The 16,662-nt window shown below is 43.3% G+C and overlaps 1 protein-coding gene across 12 annotated transcripts in view; it reads right to left on the bottom strand.

Moving 5' to 3' along the window:
• Positions 1-8,369: 8,369 nt before the first annotated feature.
• Positions 8,370-16,662, bottom strand: part of LOC309361785 (5-hydroxytryptamine receptor 2A-like) — a 239,788-nt gene continuing 231,495 nt past the window's right edge. For all 12 annotated transcript variants that reach the window (XM_081896974.1, XM_081896976.1, XM_081896979.1 and 9 more), the window contains 2 exons: positions 12,775-12,975; positions 8,370-9,599 (listed from right to left, as the gene is read on the bottom strand). In XM_081896974.1, the coding sequence (XP_081753100.1) occupies positions 8,773-9,599; positions 12,775-12,975 (1,028 nt within the window). In that variant the 3' untranslated portion in view covers positions 8,370-8,772. The remainder of the gene's footprint in view (positions 9,600-12,774; positions 12,976-16,662) is intronic.

Raw genomic sequence — 16,662 nt, 5'->3', positions numbered from 1 at the left:
GGTGAAAATAAGAGATAAGGACAGGCGAATTCCTATAGCAGCCTCCCTAAAAGCTCTTCTCCCAGTGTTTTGGAGTCCAACGTTCATCAGCCCTGGTCAGAACCACCATGCTGATAGGAGGACCTCATACTGGGGAAAGCTGGTCTATACGAAAATTAGCCTGGAGTAATTTTTGAGATGGGAAGAGCCCTGTCCCCTCCAGCTCTTCTCTGTGATGCTGCAATGTGATGGAACGTTCATAAACATTCTACATGCTGAGGGTGAAACTGACAGCGGAATACCTACAACTAGTATTAAGCAAGAGGATAGTAAATATGACTGAACTTAAGAGGCTGTGTGGTGTAGGAGGTTCAGGCAGACAAGGAGACATGGTGTAGAGAGGGAAGGAAGAGAAGCAAGGGGAGATGGAAAATAACCGACAAGAAAACTCATCACACAAAGGCCGAGGGGATTTGAGTGGCAGCACTCCTACCATGCTCCAGACTTCAGCATGGAGAATATCTGGAGAAACACTTTTTGAGAAATTCAAATTGTGTTCTCTCCTACAAAAAATAAAGCAGAAGGATCCTCACTCTGACAGTCTACCAACCTCATAGCAGTTTGCCAGAGTAAGGTGAAAGTGGGCAGGATCAATATTGTAAAAATTCCAGTAATTCATTTCCCAGAAGTAACATCCTCTGGCACATGTCAGAGTCTTCTGCAGTCTTCTGATCAAAATCCAACTGCTGCCTCTGACAAGTGCTATTTGCATATTTTGTAAAGACGAAACATCCAAGAGACATCTTGAGGCACCTGTTCTATCCATAGCTGTCAACCGTCCCTTATTTGGAGGGACAGTCCCTTATCCCAGCACCATGTCCCGCTGCTGTCCCTTATTGATGGATGTCCCTTAAATTTCCCGGGTTTCAAAGGAAGCAGCTCCTCTCCCTCCCTCCCTGCCAGCCAAGGAGGAGGGAGGCTCCAACTGTGTTGATTGGCTGCCCGCCCTGGCCTCCTCTCACCAGGCTCGGCCCCTGAGAGCACCTCTCCACCAGGACTGGCAGGAGCCTCCAGCCCTTCCACCGCCATCCTCCTCACAGCTGCGGAACTGAGCGTCTCTGCCTGGGTCCTCCCCTCTGCCCATCACCACTGCTCCCGCTCCCACTAGGCCGTACTGCAGCTGTGACGCCGAAGGACCCGGATGAGATGGGCAGCCTGGCATGGCCTATGAATTGCTGAGGATCCTTGAGAGGAGAGCGAGGGCAACCATAGAGAAAGCAGTTCAGAGAGAGGAGGAAGAGGAGGAGGGGGAGGTTTGGGCAGGTGTTCCAAGGGCTACAAGGGAAGGACTGCAAGCACTTCTCCCGTAGTTTAGTAGTGGTAGACTAGTATAGATGGTCTGATCTGTGGGTTTACTTCGGGCACTATTTCCCCCCGCCCCACCTGATGGAATTGAGAACTGCAGATGGAGCACGAGAGAAAAGATACAGAACTGCAGCAGCATCTTCGCAGCTTGGACTTTGTTTTGCGCGAAAAGTGGTTGCTGCTTGTAGTTATTTAATTGCAGTGTTTCATCAGCTGGTGTCTTGAGCAGCAACCTCTGGAAACGAAGGGCTAAAAACCAGCACTGCTCTCCAAAATTATCTGGTCCCTTTTAACTTCGTATTTCAGCTGGTAGACTAAAATCCCTATTTTGGCTGCTGGCCCCTTATTTTCAAATCTGTAAGTTGACAGCTATGGTTCTATTAGTACTACATATTGCAAAAAAAAGGAAGCATGAACAGATTCTAACTGGTTAAGAGGTCCTGATGATGGGATTCCTTCAGAGAAAATAAATATATTTTCAGAGTGCCAAAGAGGCAGGGTACAACTTCATAAATGCATATTGAATGTTTACATTTTAAATTAGATGTCTGTCTAATTATTGTGTGATCCTTGGGAAGGGCTTAATATACCCCTCTGTAGCATTGCTTTGTGATCAAACCCATCCTGGGAAATTCACTTCATTGGGTAGCCTGTTGAGAGACCTGTGTCTATATCACTGATTCCATTTGTCACTAGTTATAGTAGTTCAGAATAAAGATGCTTACATGAGTGGGAACAAGATAAGAGTGCTGGGGAAATTGCAGAGCTATGAGAAGCTTAAAGAGAAGGTGCGAGACTGGTTACACTATTTCAAATAAGAGAGGTTTATAATCTGGATAAAAAAATTGGTTTCCAGGTGGAAAAATCAAAGTTAGAAACTGTTAGAACCCAATGCTAAGATACTATCAAGAATGTACAATCTGCTGTTGAAATGGAACACTGAGGAAGAAACGGTAAAATCTGCAATGACAAAATGGGCACAAGATATAGGATATAATATTATGTTTGCTGACTGGGAGAAGTTGTGGACTACCGGGATTAAATTCATGACATGTAATGCCCTAAGAGAGAATATTATGAAAATGATGTACAGGTGGTACATGACTCCAGTCAAGCTAGCAAAAATATATCATTTGCCCGACAATAAATGTTGGAAATGTAAAGAAACTGAAGGTACATTCTTTCACCTTTGGTGGACGTGCCCAAGGATTAAGGCTTTCTGGGAGATGATCTATAATGAAATGAAAAAAGTATTTAAATACACTTTTCTGAAGAAACCAGAGGCCTTTCTCCTGGGCATAGTTGGCCAAATGGTGCTAAAGAAGGATAGAACTTTCTTTATGTACGCTACAGCAGCAGCAAGAATTCTCATCGCAAAGCATTGGAAGACACAAGACCTACCCACTCTGGAAGAATGGCAGATGCAATTAATAGACTATATGGAAATGGCGGAAATGGCTGGCAGAATTCGAGACCAGGGAGAAGAGCTGGTGGAAGAAGATTGGAGGAAATTTAAAACTTATTTACAGAAACATTGTAAAATTTTTGAATGTTGATGGCATTGAAATGAATTGAAGGGGTTCTAGCAACAAGGTAAAATGTAAGATCGGATTGATAATAGACAAACTAAATAGGATATGAATTTGCTGAACCAATTTTCGAAAGGGATACAAAAAAGGGAGGCGTGAGGAAGTCAGGAAAATAAATTAACTAAAGATGAGAAATTAAAAAAGAGGGATTTTTGTTTTCCTTTTTATGTATTTTTCTTTCTTTTTTCTTTTTCCTTTTCATGGTTAATGTTTGTACCTTTGTATTTTGTAACTTTGTATTTTTGTGTTTTTGTATTTTTCTGAATTTCTTTACTGTTAAAACTTAATAAAATATTATTATATATATATAAAAAAACAAGATAAGAGTGCTGGGAAGGTGGATAGAGAGTAGATATTACTCTGGGTATAGACCTTTGGGTATAGGGCGGTAAATAATAATAATAATAATAATAATAATAATAATAATAATAATAATAATAATAATAATAATAATTGCCTGTTACTTTACTTCTGCAGCCATCCCCAAAACTCAGGTTTCAATAAAATACAGAAGAGTGATTGCTATGCAAGCTTAAATCGGCACCTTAAAGAACCACAACACAGATTGTACTGGCCTGATTCAGCAGATGAATCGTTATGTTCTTATAAGTTCCCTTTTAAGGAGTCTGTAACTGAATAGGAGATTGATATAAAGGTGACTGTAAAAAGGCAAGACCTCTGGGAAATTGACCTCCTCTCTGCAGTGTTTGAATGTACGGTAATGTTCATTGGTAGGTTCCTATTCTGACCAAACCATTTGACACATTAACAAGACCATATAACTTCCCAGAGTACTGGAACCAAGTATTACTAACCTCCCCACACCCTCAAGCAAATTAAGAACCAACTATTTTCCTAGATATAGCTTCCAAAATGAGACAGGCAGTTTTTCCTAGATTAATGTCTGCAACACCACAAATTAATACTAGAAAAACGAGCCAGCTTCCAAATAATAACAAGATACCAGCAATTGACAAGCAATTGACATTACCATCGCTTACCAAAAACAGGGGGAAAGGAGCAGAGCAACTTGTGGTGTTTGCTGCTGTTGGCAATCTTTGGTCTAGCTACAGAGCAGCACAGGAAAGCACCTTATGCTTAGTCAGATGCTTGGTCCATCTAGCTCAGTGCTGTTCACACTTGCTGACAGCAGCTATCCAGGATTTCAGTCCTCCCCAGAGAAGCCATTTGGGATTGACCCTGCGATCTCTAGTATCCAAAGATGTCCAAATTGGGATCATGGAAGATGTAGTCGACAGGTGGCACTGAAGTTTGGTCTTTAACCAAAAATCACATGCAGCCTATGACTGTACTACTTTCTCTAGTGTTCTCTGTAGTGTTCACTGAGGACTAAAGGGGTAAAGGGACCCCTGACCGTTAGGCCCAGTTGTGGCCGACTCTGGGGTTGCGGTGCTCATCTTGCTTTATTGGCCAAGGGAGACGGCGTACAGCTTCTGGGTCATGTGGCCAGCATGACCAAGCCGCTTCTGGCAAACCAGAGCAGCACATGGAAACACCGTTTACCTTCACACACCTATTTATCTACTTGCACTTTGACATGCTTTCGAACTGCTAGGTTGGCAGGAGCAGGGACTGAGCAACAGGAGCTCACCCCGTCGTGGGGATTCAAACTGCCAACCTTCTGATCAGCAAGTCCTAGGCTCTGTGGTTTAATCCACATCCCTCACTGAGGACTACTCACCTGCAAAAACCTTGCCTTCAGTGATGCTGGAATGATAACCTTCTTAACACAGCCAAGAGGAAGCAATGCTGCCTCTTTGGTAACTTCTGCTAGAAAGATGCAAGGAGGAGTCTGAAGAGCTTGAAAGAAGGTGGCAAACACTTAGCAATGAACGTGGTGCTTTAGACAGAACTGCATTGGCAGTTAATACCAATAACTGTTGTTGTTGTTGTTGTTGTTGTTGTTGTTACTGTCATTGTATATGATGAGCTGTATAGATTATTAGATAAATCTACCCATCAAGGAATCCTCAGTTTATAAAAAAAATTGGGCTTTAACCAGGTCTTAAGAACTAGACTGAAATGTCATTATCTACATGAGAGAGGCTAAGTATAAATAAAGCAATCAACTAAAGACTGCCATCAAGGTAATCTAAATTTTGTGCCAAGGAATGATTACTGTATTTTTCCGTCTATAAGATGCCCCCAATTTTGGGGGACTCTGATTTAAGAAAAAATTGTGTATTTTACTATCCATATATTAGATGCCCCCAAATTTTTGACATTTTTTAAAAGGAAAAAAACCTAGCCTTATACATGGAAAAATACAGTAATTTTGTGAATCTTCTATATTAGGCGTGTATATCATTGTGAATCTTCTATATCAGGAACCTCCAGCCCTTCTGATGGTGCTGAACTAAAACTCCCATCGTCCATGGCTGTTGGCCATGCTTTCTGGGGTTGATTGGAGTTGTACTTAGGAATATCGGAGAATTCCAACAAAAACAGAAATGGGAGGGGAAATTGCTTTCTTTGCCCCATGTCCAGAACAGAAATCAACCCAGCGTATGTAATCACTATTTGCTGTGGCTGCTGCATTCAACAGCCTCAAGCAATATGTAATTGATTATGTGACTCCTCTTCATTTGCAATGCACCTCCTTTGTACTGAATTTGATGGGGTGGAATATGAACAGCCTGCAGTATCAGGTCAATGGCCCACCAAGCCTAGTAACCTGCTCTCAAGGTGGCCCACCAGATGCCTGTGGGAAACCAGGGTGCACAACATGAGCACAACAGCACTCTCCCCTTCTGTGGCTTCCAGCCAACCCAGTACTCGTAAGCATTACTTTCTGTGACTGTGGAGGTAGTGCATAGCTGTAACACGGATTTCTCTAATCCTCTTTTAAAGCCTCCCAATGTAATACATAATGTAACGACAACTACATAAATTGTGTAGGTTACCACTTTGCCATAGCAGACAGTGTGAGACAAATAATGGAGTTTTCAGTGGAAGACAAACTTCATGTGATGAATACAGGACGGAATGGATAATGATAATCAATGGATAATGATGTCTTCTTACATTCCTAGGAGTGCTCCAGCAACATATGGTGTGCCACAGAAGTTCCCTACACCTGATCTATATTATACAAAGCAACATGTTTCTATAGAGATGTTTTGCGCTGTTTATTTGGTTGTTGCTCATTGAGAAACAGCACCAGATACCAAGGCACAGAAGACTGAACTTCTCAGAATCTCGCACTGACCCTAAATCATCAACATACCTACAAGCCTTTGCAGGCACATGACATTTAGCAACTAGCTATTTTTTAAAAATCTGGAGGTTGTTTAGATACTTAAATTTGCCCTCCTACCAAGTTATGTGTTTTTAATGTGCACACTCAGAATCTATGCCACTCCAATACAATAAGTAGCTGCGATTCTGTTGTACTTGTGCTGGTAAAAGCTTTTTGTGAATAAAAGAAAAATATCCCTTTGTCTCCTTTGAGTAATAAGTTGTGCTGCTTTGCTGAATGATGTTACCTTGTCTGTTATACACAGCAGTCCACTTACATGCAACTTCTTTCCTTTAGGTAGTTTCTCTTAGTACACTGGGGCAAAATGGGGGATTGCTTCAAGCACCATAATGTTTTGATCAACTAACTACATCTTTTCAAGAGACCTGAACTCCATGTTCCTACAAACCCTGCCTAGCCCAAGAAAATTGGTTGGGGAAACTCATTCAAAGCAGTAACTTTCATCAGAAATCTCCAGAGGGTGAGGTTACCTACAGTATTTTGGGAGAAATGATTCTAAGCAAGTTAGCTACATGGAAAAAAATTAATGTACAGAGGAGCACCAAGCCATTGGTGCGAGTCATCAGCAAAAGTTTCAATGGAATCCCAAAATTTCATTGGACTTACAACAAGGAACAATCCTCGGGTCTGGTTCTCTTGAAGGTCACAGAGGGTGAGGATACAGTTTCCTTCCTGCACCAGATTTGTTGCAGAAGGCACCTTGGGGTGGGAATTCTTTTTTCCATTAGCACTCCATAGGTAGACTATAGCTCACTGGTTGGGTGAAAGTACAATGGCTTCCATTCCAGCAACTCAAATTTCCTTTTTAACACTTTTCTCCACTTTTCTCCATATTTGATCTTGTACATCTCCCTGCTGGGTTATAGAAAGTCAACTAGGCAGAGCCATGGACCAAAGTGAGTGAAGTCTGCAGGACTATGTAGTTCTCTCACTCTCTGCCATCTTGTCTGTCTCACTCTCTGTTCCACCATATTTCTAGGGGATGCATGAATTACAGTCAACCTGCAAGTCCACAATCTCAGGTATGGTGCCAGCCTGAATCTTTGCTTCCTGGTGCAAGATCTATTTTGGAGAACAATGGGGAACAGGAAGAGCAAGCTAATTGTGCATTCTCTCTCCTTCCCCTTCCTCACACCTGATGAGACTTTTAAAAGCATTGCCTTCTAGGATGTTGGGAAAGGGCTAGAGAGAATGTTCAAACAAAATAACACTTTGGAGGGAGCACTTTGGTCACTTCCCTTCCTACTTAAGAGGAGGCACATTTCTTTAGGAAATGTCATGCACCAAAATTGCAACACAAACATCCAGCCCTATTGATAGGTTCTCACTTGCAGGCTTTTAAAAATCTTGCCCGGTTAGAGCATTTTATTCTGCTCCTCATAACAAAGGAACATAGGAAGAGCCCTGCTTCCTAGTCCAACATCCAGTTGCCCACGATGGCTTACCAGGTGTCTATGGGAAGCCCACAAGGAAGAGACAAGCCCTCTCATGCTGCGGTTCCTGAGGAAGTGGGATTCAGAAGCCTGATATCTCTGATCCTGGAGATAATATCCAGCCACCCTAACAAGTAGCTGTTGCAGAATGTGTCTAATCCAATCTAAATTGGTGGCCATTGTCACACTTTATGGAAACAAATCCATATTCTGACTGTGCACCGCGTGGTACAATTCTCCTTTTTATCTCTCCTGAATTTTCAGTTGTATGGCCCCATTAGGTTCTAGTATTTTGAGAGGGGGGATGTGGGGGAAACCCTTTGTCCACTTTCTCAACACCATGCAATATCATATACACCACTAACATGCCACCTTTATTCAACTTCTTTTTCAAATTAAAAAGTTGCAAATATAATGTAGCTTTTATTCACAGGGGAGTTGTCCCAGGCCTTTGATCCCTATGGTTACTTTTTTCTGCACCATTTCCAGTTCTACAAAGATCCTTTAAAAATAAAAGGAAGACGTGGAAACATGATTTCTTTAAAGGCATGGTGGTATTGACAGGTTTGTTTTGATCCCTTTTCTAATGATCCCTTAGCCTGGGATTAATCTTTTCCCACAGCTGTCATTCATCAAGGTAGTCATTTTCATCAACTCATCCACCACAACCAAGCACAACATGCATTTATCCAGGGTTTGCTATCAATGCTAGCACAAGAAACGTTGAACTATCCAAGCCCATATCCCTTTATTTGATTTGTGACTACTCATAATGGACCATTGAGGACTCAAATAAATACCACCTGAGATTAATAGTCAGCACTTTTGTTCATGCAGCAAGGGGAGAAAAATCAACATTTCAGAAGCAAAATAACAAATGCCACTTTGGGTCTGGTACCCACTGTTCCTATAGAGGCTCTGCCTCCTCTGCTTTTAACAGTAAGTACAGATTCTGTTTTAGGAATGATGGAAAGCAATGAGTTACAAATGTGAAAGTTCAAATTTTAAAAAAGGAGAGACTGCTTTGTTCAGAATGCATTATTTACATCATTCTTTGATTAACACATACATTGTCTGTAGCTGAGCCACAACGAAATCCGGAGCGTAGGTGTGTCCTTGAACAGTCTTACACACTACTCGTTTTCTTGCCACTGCAGTTGTTTATCGAGAGCTCTGAGGTTCCTACATGCATTTCCAAAGCATCCTCCGTCTCGTCCATCTCCATGCTGTTGAGTTCATTCCCATTGCGGTAACTGTTCAAATTGAGGTCTTTCCCGTATAAAGCTGTTGTTGAGACGTTTGGACACTGGTTGTGCCGCTGCGCTGACTTTTTGCCATTGTTGTAACGGCAGCGGATGTAGTTAGAGAAAGCCCTGCGGTAGATTTTGTTGAAGAGTGTGTATACCAGGGGGTTGACCCCAGAGCAGATGTAGCCCACCCAAACGAAGACGTCCAGGAGCTCCCCCAGCAGAGCCTCATCACAGGCTTCCTTGCAGAGGACAGACATGATGTTGGTGATGAAAAAGGGGCACCACATGATGAGGAACAGAAAGAAGACAATCCCCAGGACCTTGGATGCCCTCCGCTCATTGTTGATGGACTGCATGGTGCCTTTCCGGAACAGCACCCCTTCCTTGTTGACAGGAGAGTTCAAGTGGGATGCGGCCTCATGGTTCTGGAGCATGGAGAGGTTCTCTGTGTTGTTCTCCTTCTTCAGACAGCTCATGCTGCTCCTCCTCTGCTTGGGCGCCTCCCCGTATAGGAACACAGATGCTTGTTTCTGCAGCACTTGGATGGTCAGGCAGTAGGCAAACACCATGATGATGAGTGGGATGAAGAACGCCACAAAGGAACCAATGAGGACAAAGTTCTCATCATTGAGGACACAGCTCCCATTCACAAACACCCGGGAATCATCTTGCAGGCCGATGACTGGGATGGGCAGCGAGATCCCTGAAGAGATCCATTCGGAAAGGGAAGGCCAAAAACAACAGCAGGAGCAGCAAAATACGTTATTTCAGTTTAGATTTATAACCCATTTTATAACCCCACTTATATGCTTGGAATGGATAATGATAATTTCATTTAACAATAGGGATGAGCAACTCTCCCTGTGTCAGTTTCTTTCATTCCTAGCGGATATTAGACATCAGTTTGCATTTTAAAAGTTGCCAGCATTTTAGTGGACATTTCTCTCAATATACTAATGTTTCTATTTCATTTCCCTTATTTATACACATTCTTGCAAGCACTGGCTAAACAGATAGAGCTCTGGGAGAAACAAGGTTAGCCCACTTGCCCACCAGATGGCTCCACAAGTACAGGGAGAGGATGGCCAGCCATCTTGAACTGACTGCCCACCCAAAACATTCCATACCCACCAACTTAAATTGTTATTTTAATCAGCTACAAAAGAAACAGAGGAAAGGATCACATATCTTGTCCACAACCTTCAAAAACTTGCTCCAGGCAACCCTCCCCTGAAAAGCTTTCCCACAACCCAAGATTGCATTAAGCAGTGGCTGAAGCTATTGCATCATCCAGCTTAATTCCTGGCTCCTTTGTGAGCAGAGTATATGGCATCAAATTGTGGGTGGGGGTGGAGAAGGATGCTAACTTGGCAGGGCTAACCTTTGGATATCTGTGTTACATCTACACTGACTAAAACATCAGTGACACTTCTCTGGCTTTTAAAGAGCAAGGCTGGTATGGCATATACTAAGATTTTGCCCTAAAAAAACCATGGGGGGGGGAGAGCACAGAATAGACCACGTGACTCACCAGGGAGCACATCCAGGAAGAAGGACATCCCAGTTTTTGATCTGCAGAAGTTGGACAGTGTGCCTTTCGAGGAACCAACTCATGCCTAATGTTCTACAAATGTCAGATACCCCTGCATCTCAGGTGACACAATCACTAACCAGTCTTGGGTTCTACCCAAGTTCTACTCAAAGTAGACTAATTGAATTTACTGAGTTTGTCATGTCCTTTGGTTCCAGTGGTTCTACGCTGAGTAGGACTAACATTGAAGACAACCCTTTGACTTGGGTAGGGGGCACACCATTTGCTGCTCTGTCTCAGCTAGTAACATGTCCTGGGCCCATCCTAGAAACCTGACCTGGGTCAGAGCTAGGGATGTCAGAGAATTCCACCAAAAACAGGAAAGGAAGCAAAAATTGCTGCTATTCATGTGTTTGTCTTTGGTAAGCAAATGGAAAACCAGTCAAGTGAATATGGTCACTATTTGTTCATATTGTTTTTAAGTCTGCAAACAATAAGCAGTTAATGTGTCACCACAACATTGTTTTGTCATTTCCTTTACATTGAATGTAAGCTTCATTGCTCATCAATGGTTCCTCTTCATCCTGGAGAAGAGTGACTAGTGGGGTGCCACAGGGTTCTGTCTTGGGCCCGGTCTTATTCAACATCTTTATCAACAACTTGGATGATGGACTCAAGGTCATCCTGATCAAATTTGCAGATGACACCAAACTGGGAGGGGTGGCTAACACCCCAGAGGACAGGATCACACTTCAAAACGACCTTGACAGATTAGAGAACTGGGCCAAAACAAACAAGATGAATTTTAACAGGGAGAAATGTAAAGTATTGCACTTGGGCAAAAAAAAATGAGAGGCACAAATACAAGATGGGTGACACCTGGCTTGAGAGCAGTACATGTGAAAAGGATCTAGGAGTCTTGGTTGACCACAAACTTGACATGAGCCAACAGTGTGACGCGGCAGCTAAAAAAGCTAATGCAATTCTGGGCTGCATCAATAGGAGTATAGCATCTAGATCAAGGGAAGTAATAGTGCCACTGTATTCTGCTCTGGTCAGACCTCACCTGGAGTACTGTGTCCAGTTCTGGGCACCACAGTTCAAGAAGGACACTGAGAAACTGGAACGTGTCCAGAGGAGGGCAACCAAAATGGTCAAAGGCCTGGAAACGATGCCTTATGAGGAACGGCTAAGGGAGCTGGGCATGTTTAGCCTGGAGAAGAGGAGGTTAAGGTGTGATATGATAGCCATGTTCAAATATATAAAAGGATGTCATGTAGAGGAAGGAGAAAGGTTCTTTTCTGCTGCTCCAGAGAAGCGGACACGGAGCAATGGATCCAAACTACAAGAAAGAAGATTCCACCTAAACATTAGGAAGAACTTCCTGACAGTAAGAGCTGTTCGACAGTGGAATTTGCTGCCAAGGAGTGTGGTGGAGTCTCCTTCTTTGGAGGTCTCTAAGCAGAGGCTTGACAACCATATGTCAGGAGTGCTCTGATGGTGTTTCCTGCTTGGCAGGGGGTTGGACTCGATGGCCCTTGTGGTCTCTTCCAACTCTATGATTCTATAAAGAGTTATGCAAGTTAAGTAACTCACATCACTTGCATCAAATAGTGGGCTGCAGGGTGAACAACTGAGTACTTGGTGGGAACCAAAGTGCAGTGGAATGGAAGCAGCACTGGTGGTGATGAATGCAGGTTGGAATGGATATTTCTGCTTTCTTAACATGCCTAGGAACCCACCCACCAAGTGGGTCAAGACCTTCTCAACTTTTACCACTTTCCATGCTACTCTCTCACTTACAAAATGTACAGATGTTTGGTGGGAGATGCAGAATGTGAAAGGCACGAAGGACAAGCAACATTTCAGTTGGCAGAATGCTGAGGAGGTTCAGTGGATGGCACTACTTCAGGCTTCAGGGGAAGTGATCACTTAGAAATAAAACCCAGAGGGGTTGCTGGCATCTTAAAGGTAACATGTTTAAGTGTTTGTGCAGAAGATTACACACCTGCACATGCCCAACAACTCTTTGCTGCAGATGTATCTATGCTGTTCACACAACCCTTGTCCAATAGGCAGGGTTTTGGCCAGCTTCAGATATTGATTGGCTTGCCCATATGGGTATCATAATTGATATTGGAAGTTGAAGTATAATGCTTAATAAACTCTGCCAGCCAATTAAAAAGAAAGCTTTATTGTTCGCAGCAACAGTCCATTATCATCAGTCATTGCAACCCATATTAACTGAAATTTATGGAAATTATTTTCAAAGTAAATAGAGGCTGGAAAAAGAAAACCACGCCAGTATTTACAAGGTTATAACTGGCAACAAGGGAGGGTGACTTACCTATAGAGATGGTCCAAACAGCAGCAATTTTCATTATTGCCTTGGTGCGAGAATTAAACCGGCTGTGCTCGATGGGGTTACGGATCGCAACATAGCGGTCAAGAGAGATGGCGCAGAGGTGCATGATAGAGGCAGTAGAAAAGAGGACATCTAAGGAAATCCAGATTGGACACAATTGTTTAGGTAAGGGCCAAGCATAATCTGAAACACAGAAAGAGAGAGTGGGAGAGAGAGAGAGAGAGGAAGAGAAGCAAGGGAGAGAAGACAGATTAGTTGGGGGAGGGTTTCACACTAGTACTTAACAACCTAGTTGAGGCCCAGAATTGCACTGGGTGGCACATGAGAACTGCAGGAGAAATTCATCCCTTTGCATCTGGATGAAAAATGGCCTAATTCACATTTCTTGAACCAATACGGGAACAAAAACACAATTATCTGAAATTCACACTTCTCTGAATTTTGGTGTTGAAGCTCTCTAGCCAAACTATGGATACAAAAATGTATGTAAGAATACATCAGCAAGCAGAAATCGGGGAGAGGGCTTTGCAAAATAAAAATGGCACATTAGTCAAAATTGCATACAAAATACGTATATAAAGAGAAATTTGCTCTAAAATTGCTGATGAATTTTCACAGGGATTTAAAAAAGAAACCGCAAATTACTGTGAAAAATTAAGATTGGAATAAAATGGGAAACTGGGAGAAACTTAAACTGGTGGATTCACTCACCCCTAGGGAACCCCTAGGTTTGTAGTTCCCAAACCGGGTGCTATGAGAAATCTGCTGAAGTGCCAAGAGAAAGGAAATAAAGAAATCAAAGCTGCAGAGGGGGAGTCCCCATGGCTGAGCAGGAGAGCACAGGCTCTGCATGCAGTAAGCCCCTGGTTCAATTCCCAGCTAGAACAATTTTAAAGTATCAGGCAGCAGGGAAGGGGAGGGACCTGAGACCCTGAACAGCCACACAGAGACCTAGTCTGGTCTAGGTGGACAAGGAATATAACCTGGTGGCACCCAAACGTGGTTCCCAAGGATCAGCCAGCACAGAACCCACTGAGATCCACTTCCATGTAATCATGCATGCAACTATGCTATAAACACTCCTAGATGCCCAGCCACAGTGTTTTAAATATTGAATATCCTGGCTGCCCTTCCTACTGCCTGCCTTTCCAAGGGGACAGGTCAGGCCATGCTGCTGCACCTCGTTATTGAATGTGTTTGGATCATTTTATTGATCCTGGAGCAGGCAAAGCCCTTGCTCTAAGACTGAGCTATGACCTTCTACTCAAATGGGAGTACAGGAAACTGCCTTAACCTGAGTCAGACCATTGGTCGATCTAGCTCAATACTGTCCACCAGGGCTGGGTGATATATCAATATATTGTCCAAATCTAGTTTGAAGTCCATACTGTGATATTGGTTTCATAATTTTTGACCTGGCAATATATCATGAATCATTCTGTGTGTGTGTGTGTGTGTGTGTGTGTGCGCGTGCTACACAAAAATCACAATGCGGGAAACATTGTGAACATTGTGAAGCCAGCCAATGGCTCCTCACAGCTCAATCCTCTCAATCCTTATTTCAGACATTGTGATATATTGGCATATCACAATGTTTAGCTGGTGATGCATCACAATGTTTAAAACCAGATATTGCCCAGCCCTATGTCCACCCTGACTGGTAGTGGGCTCTGCAGGGCTTCAGGCAGGACTCCATTTCAGCTCTGTCTAGAGATGCCAGGGACTGAACCTGGAGGTTTCTATTTGCAAAGCAATCCCCCCCTCCACTGTGTTATGACCCTTTCCCCAAGGAAAATCAGGCCAGCTACCAGGGGCTGTGTAAATCATGGAGTCTCTCCCTTTTAGATAAACAGAGAGAGGTTGCTAATTAGTTTTAAGGAAGGCCAGGCACTCATCCAAGATGAGAAACAAGTCATCCTCAGAGCCACCATTAAATAAATAAGACACGTGCAGCTTAATGAAAGTGAGCTCAATTCAACCTGTGACTTAATTCGCCATTTGAGAGGTGATGACCTTCTGAATGAGGCACAAGCAAACATTACATTTCTTTCCAGAATGTTATGCAGCTGTTTTGCTTCCCAGATAATTTGTATTCATTCAGCTAAAAATAATAATCCGGGACGACCCTAGTACATCATGAGATGAAGTTTTACTTGCATACTTGTCTGAGGGTGGTTCTTAGGGTGCATAAGATTATTTGTCTCATGGTGATCAGTTACCCCCTTTGCACCCTTAAATTGCCCTGCTGGGCTCACAACCAGAATGGCTAAGAGACGGGCATGGGAAGGGCTCCCCACTGTCGTGCCCTGATTGGGAGGCAAGAAGTGGTTACTACTTTTTACATGGGCAGATGAAAATGCTGGGAGGGAATTGAACTATCTGTTCCAGCTTCCCCAACCTGGGTCCTTCAGTTCCCATCAACCCCACCCAGCATGGCTATATGATCTTGGCTGTGCTATCTGGGATGGATGGGAATGGAACTCCAAAATATCTAGGGGGCACCAGGTTGGGGAAGCTTGCAATATTCTGACTTGCACTGGCTTTCCAGGGCTTCAGGCAGAGAGGGGTGGGGTGGGTCTTTTGCAACTCTTCTGCTTGTTTGAACTTCCCACCCCCAAATGCTACTATGTCATTTATCTCATTTGCCCATTGCAGCAAAATTACTTAACTTACACTATTGACATAATCAATTACATTGTCATCTCCTTCCACCCAGCTCATTTCAATGCAAAGGAAACACAGTGCAAATGTGATGGCAGGGTGAGGCGGGGTGGGGCCATGATATAAATAATAAGGTATCATTTGCAAACCAAAAGCAACAAAAACAGTGAACACTGATTACATTCCCTAAATTGATTTCCATTCCAGACTTGGAAAAAATAAGCGAACACCCACATCTTCTGCTTCTGTTTCTGTCAGAATTCTTTGACATCCCTACCTCCCACTTAGGTTTTTTATTTTTATATGATGATGATGATGATGATGATGCTAATCAACTAAGAACAAGATCTAATTTAGGGCTGCTGGGGATTGAACCCAAGGCTTTCCCACATACAGATTATGTGCTCTGCTGATGATGTGGGCTGCCTGTTGTCAAGGTGAGGTCCTTTCGTTTGTGGCTGTTCAAGAGCCTATTATTGTGGCAATGACTGTTTAGATTAGGGATGGGGAGCCTGCAGCTCTCCGGATGCTGCTGTTTTGATAATATTAGACCATTGGTCTTGGTGACCTGGATGGAGTCCACAACGTTGGCTCCCTATCTGTGACAACCATATGTCAGGAGTGCTCTGATGGTGTTTCCTGCTTGGCAGGGGGTTGGACTCGATGGCCCTTGTGGTCTCTTCCAACTCTATGATTCTATGATTCTATGACTTGTGACCTACAGATCAGGGCATGCAAGACTCCACACACCCTCTGTTTCATTGAGCAAACTGGCAACCGTGACCCTGTTTGCCAAATTCCCTTACAATTTCCTTAGAGTGGCAATTTCTCTTAGGAGTTTAGGGGCTGCAAATGGAACTTGTGGCCCATTCACATCAGAATGCACAGACCATCATGATGTGATGGAAGCATTTTTCATACTAATTCCATTTCCCTTCATCTGCTTCCCCTATCCACACACACACACACACACACACACACTTCAACAGCCACAGATTTTACAGAAACAGTGAGCAATTACATGGAGTTTAAACTTTTCTTGCACTTCATTACTCGTATATCCCCTGCCCACCCACCCCCACATCAGAAGTGAAGACTTTCTCACACTGAAAAGCAGCGTATGGCAACAGAAGGAGAAGCGATGCTCTCTCGTCTCTGCTCCATTCCCAGACAAGTGACTCGCAAAATTACCCCATCTTGATGAGGTGC

Source organism: Podarcis melisellensis, assembly GCF_964234715.1.
Source record: "Podarcis melisellensis genome assembly, chromosome: Z".
Classification (NCBI taxonomy): Eukaryota; Metazoa; Chordata; class Lepidosauria; order Squamata; family Lacertidae; genus Podarcis; species Podarcis melisellensis.
This window is presented reverse-complemented; position numbering and strand designations above follow the sequence as displayed.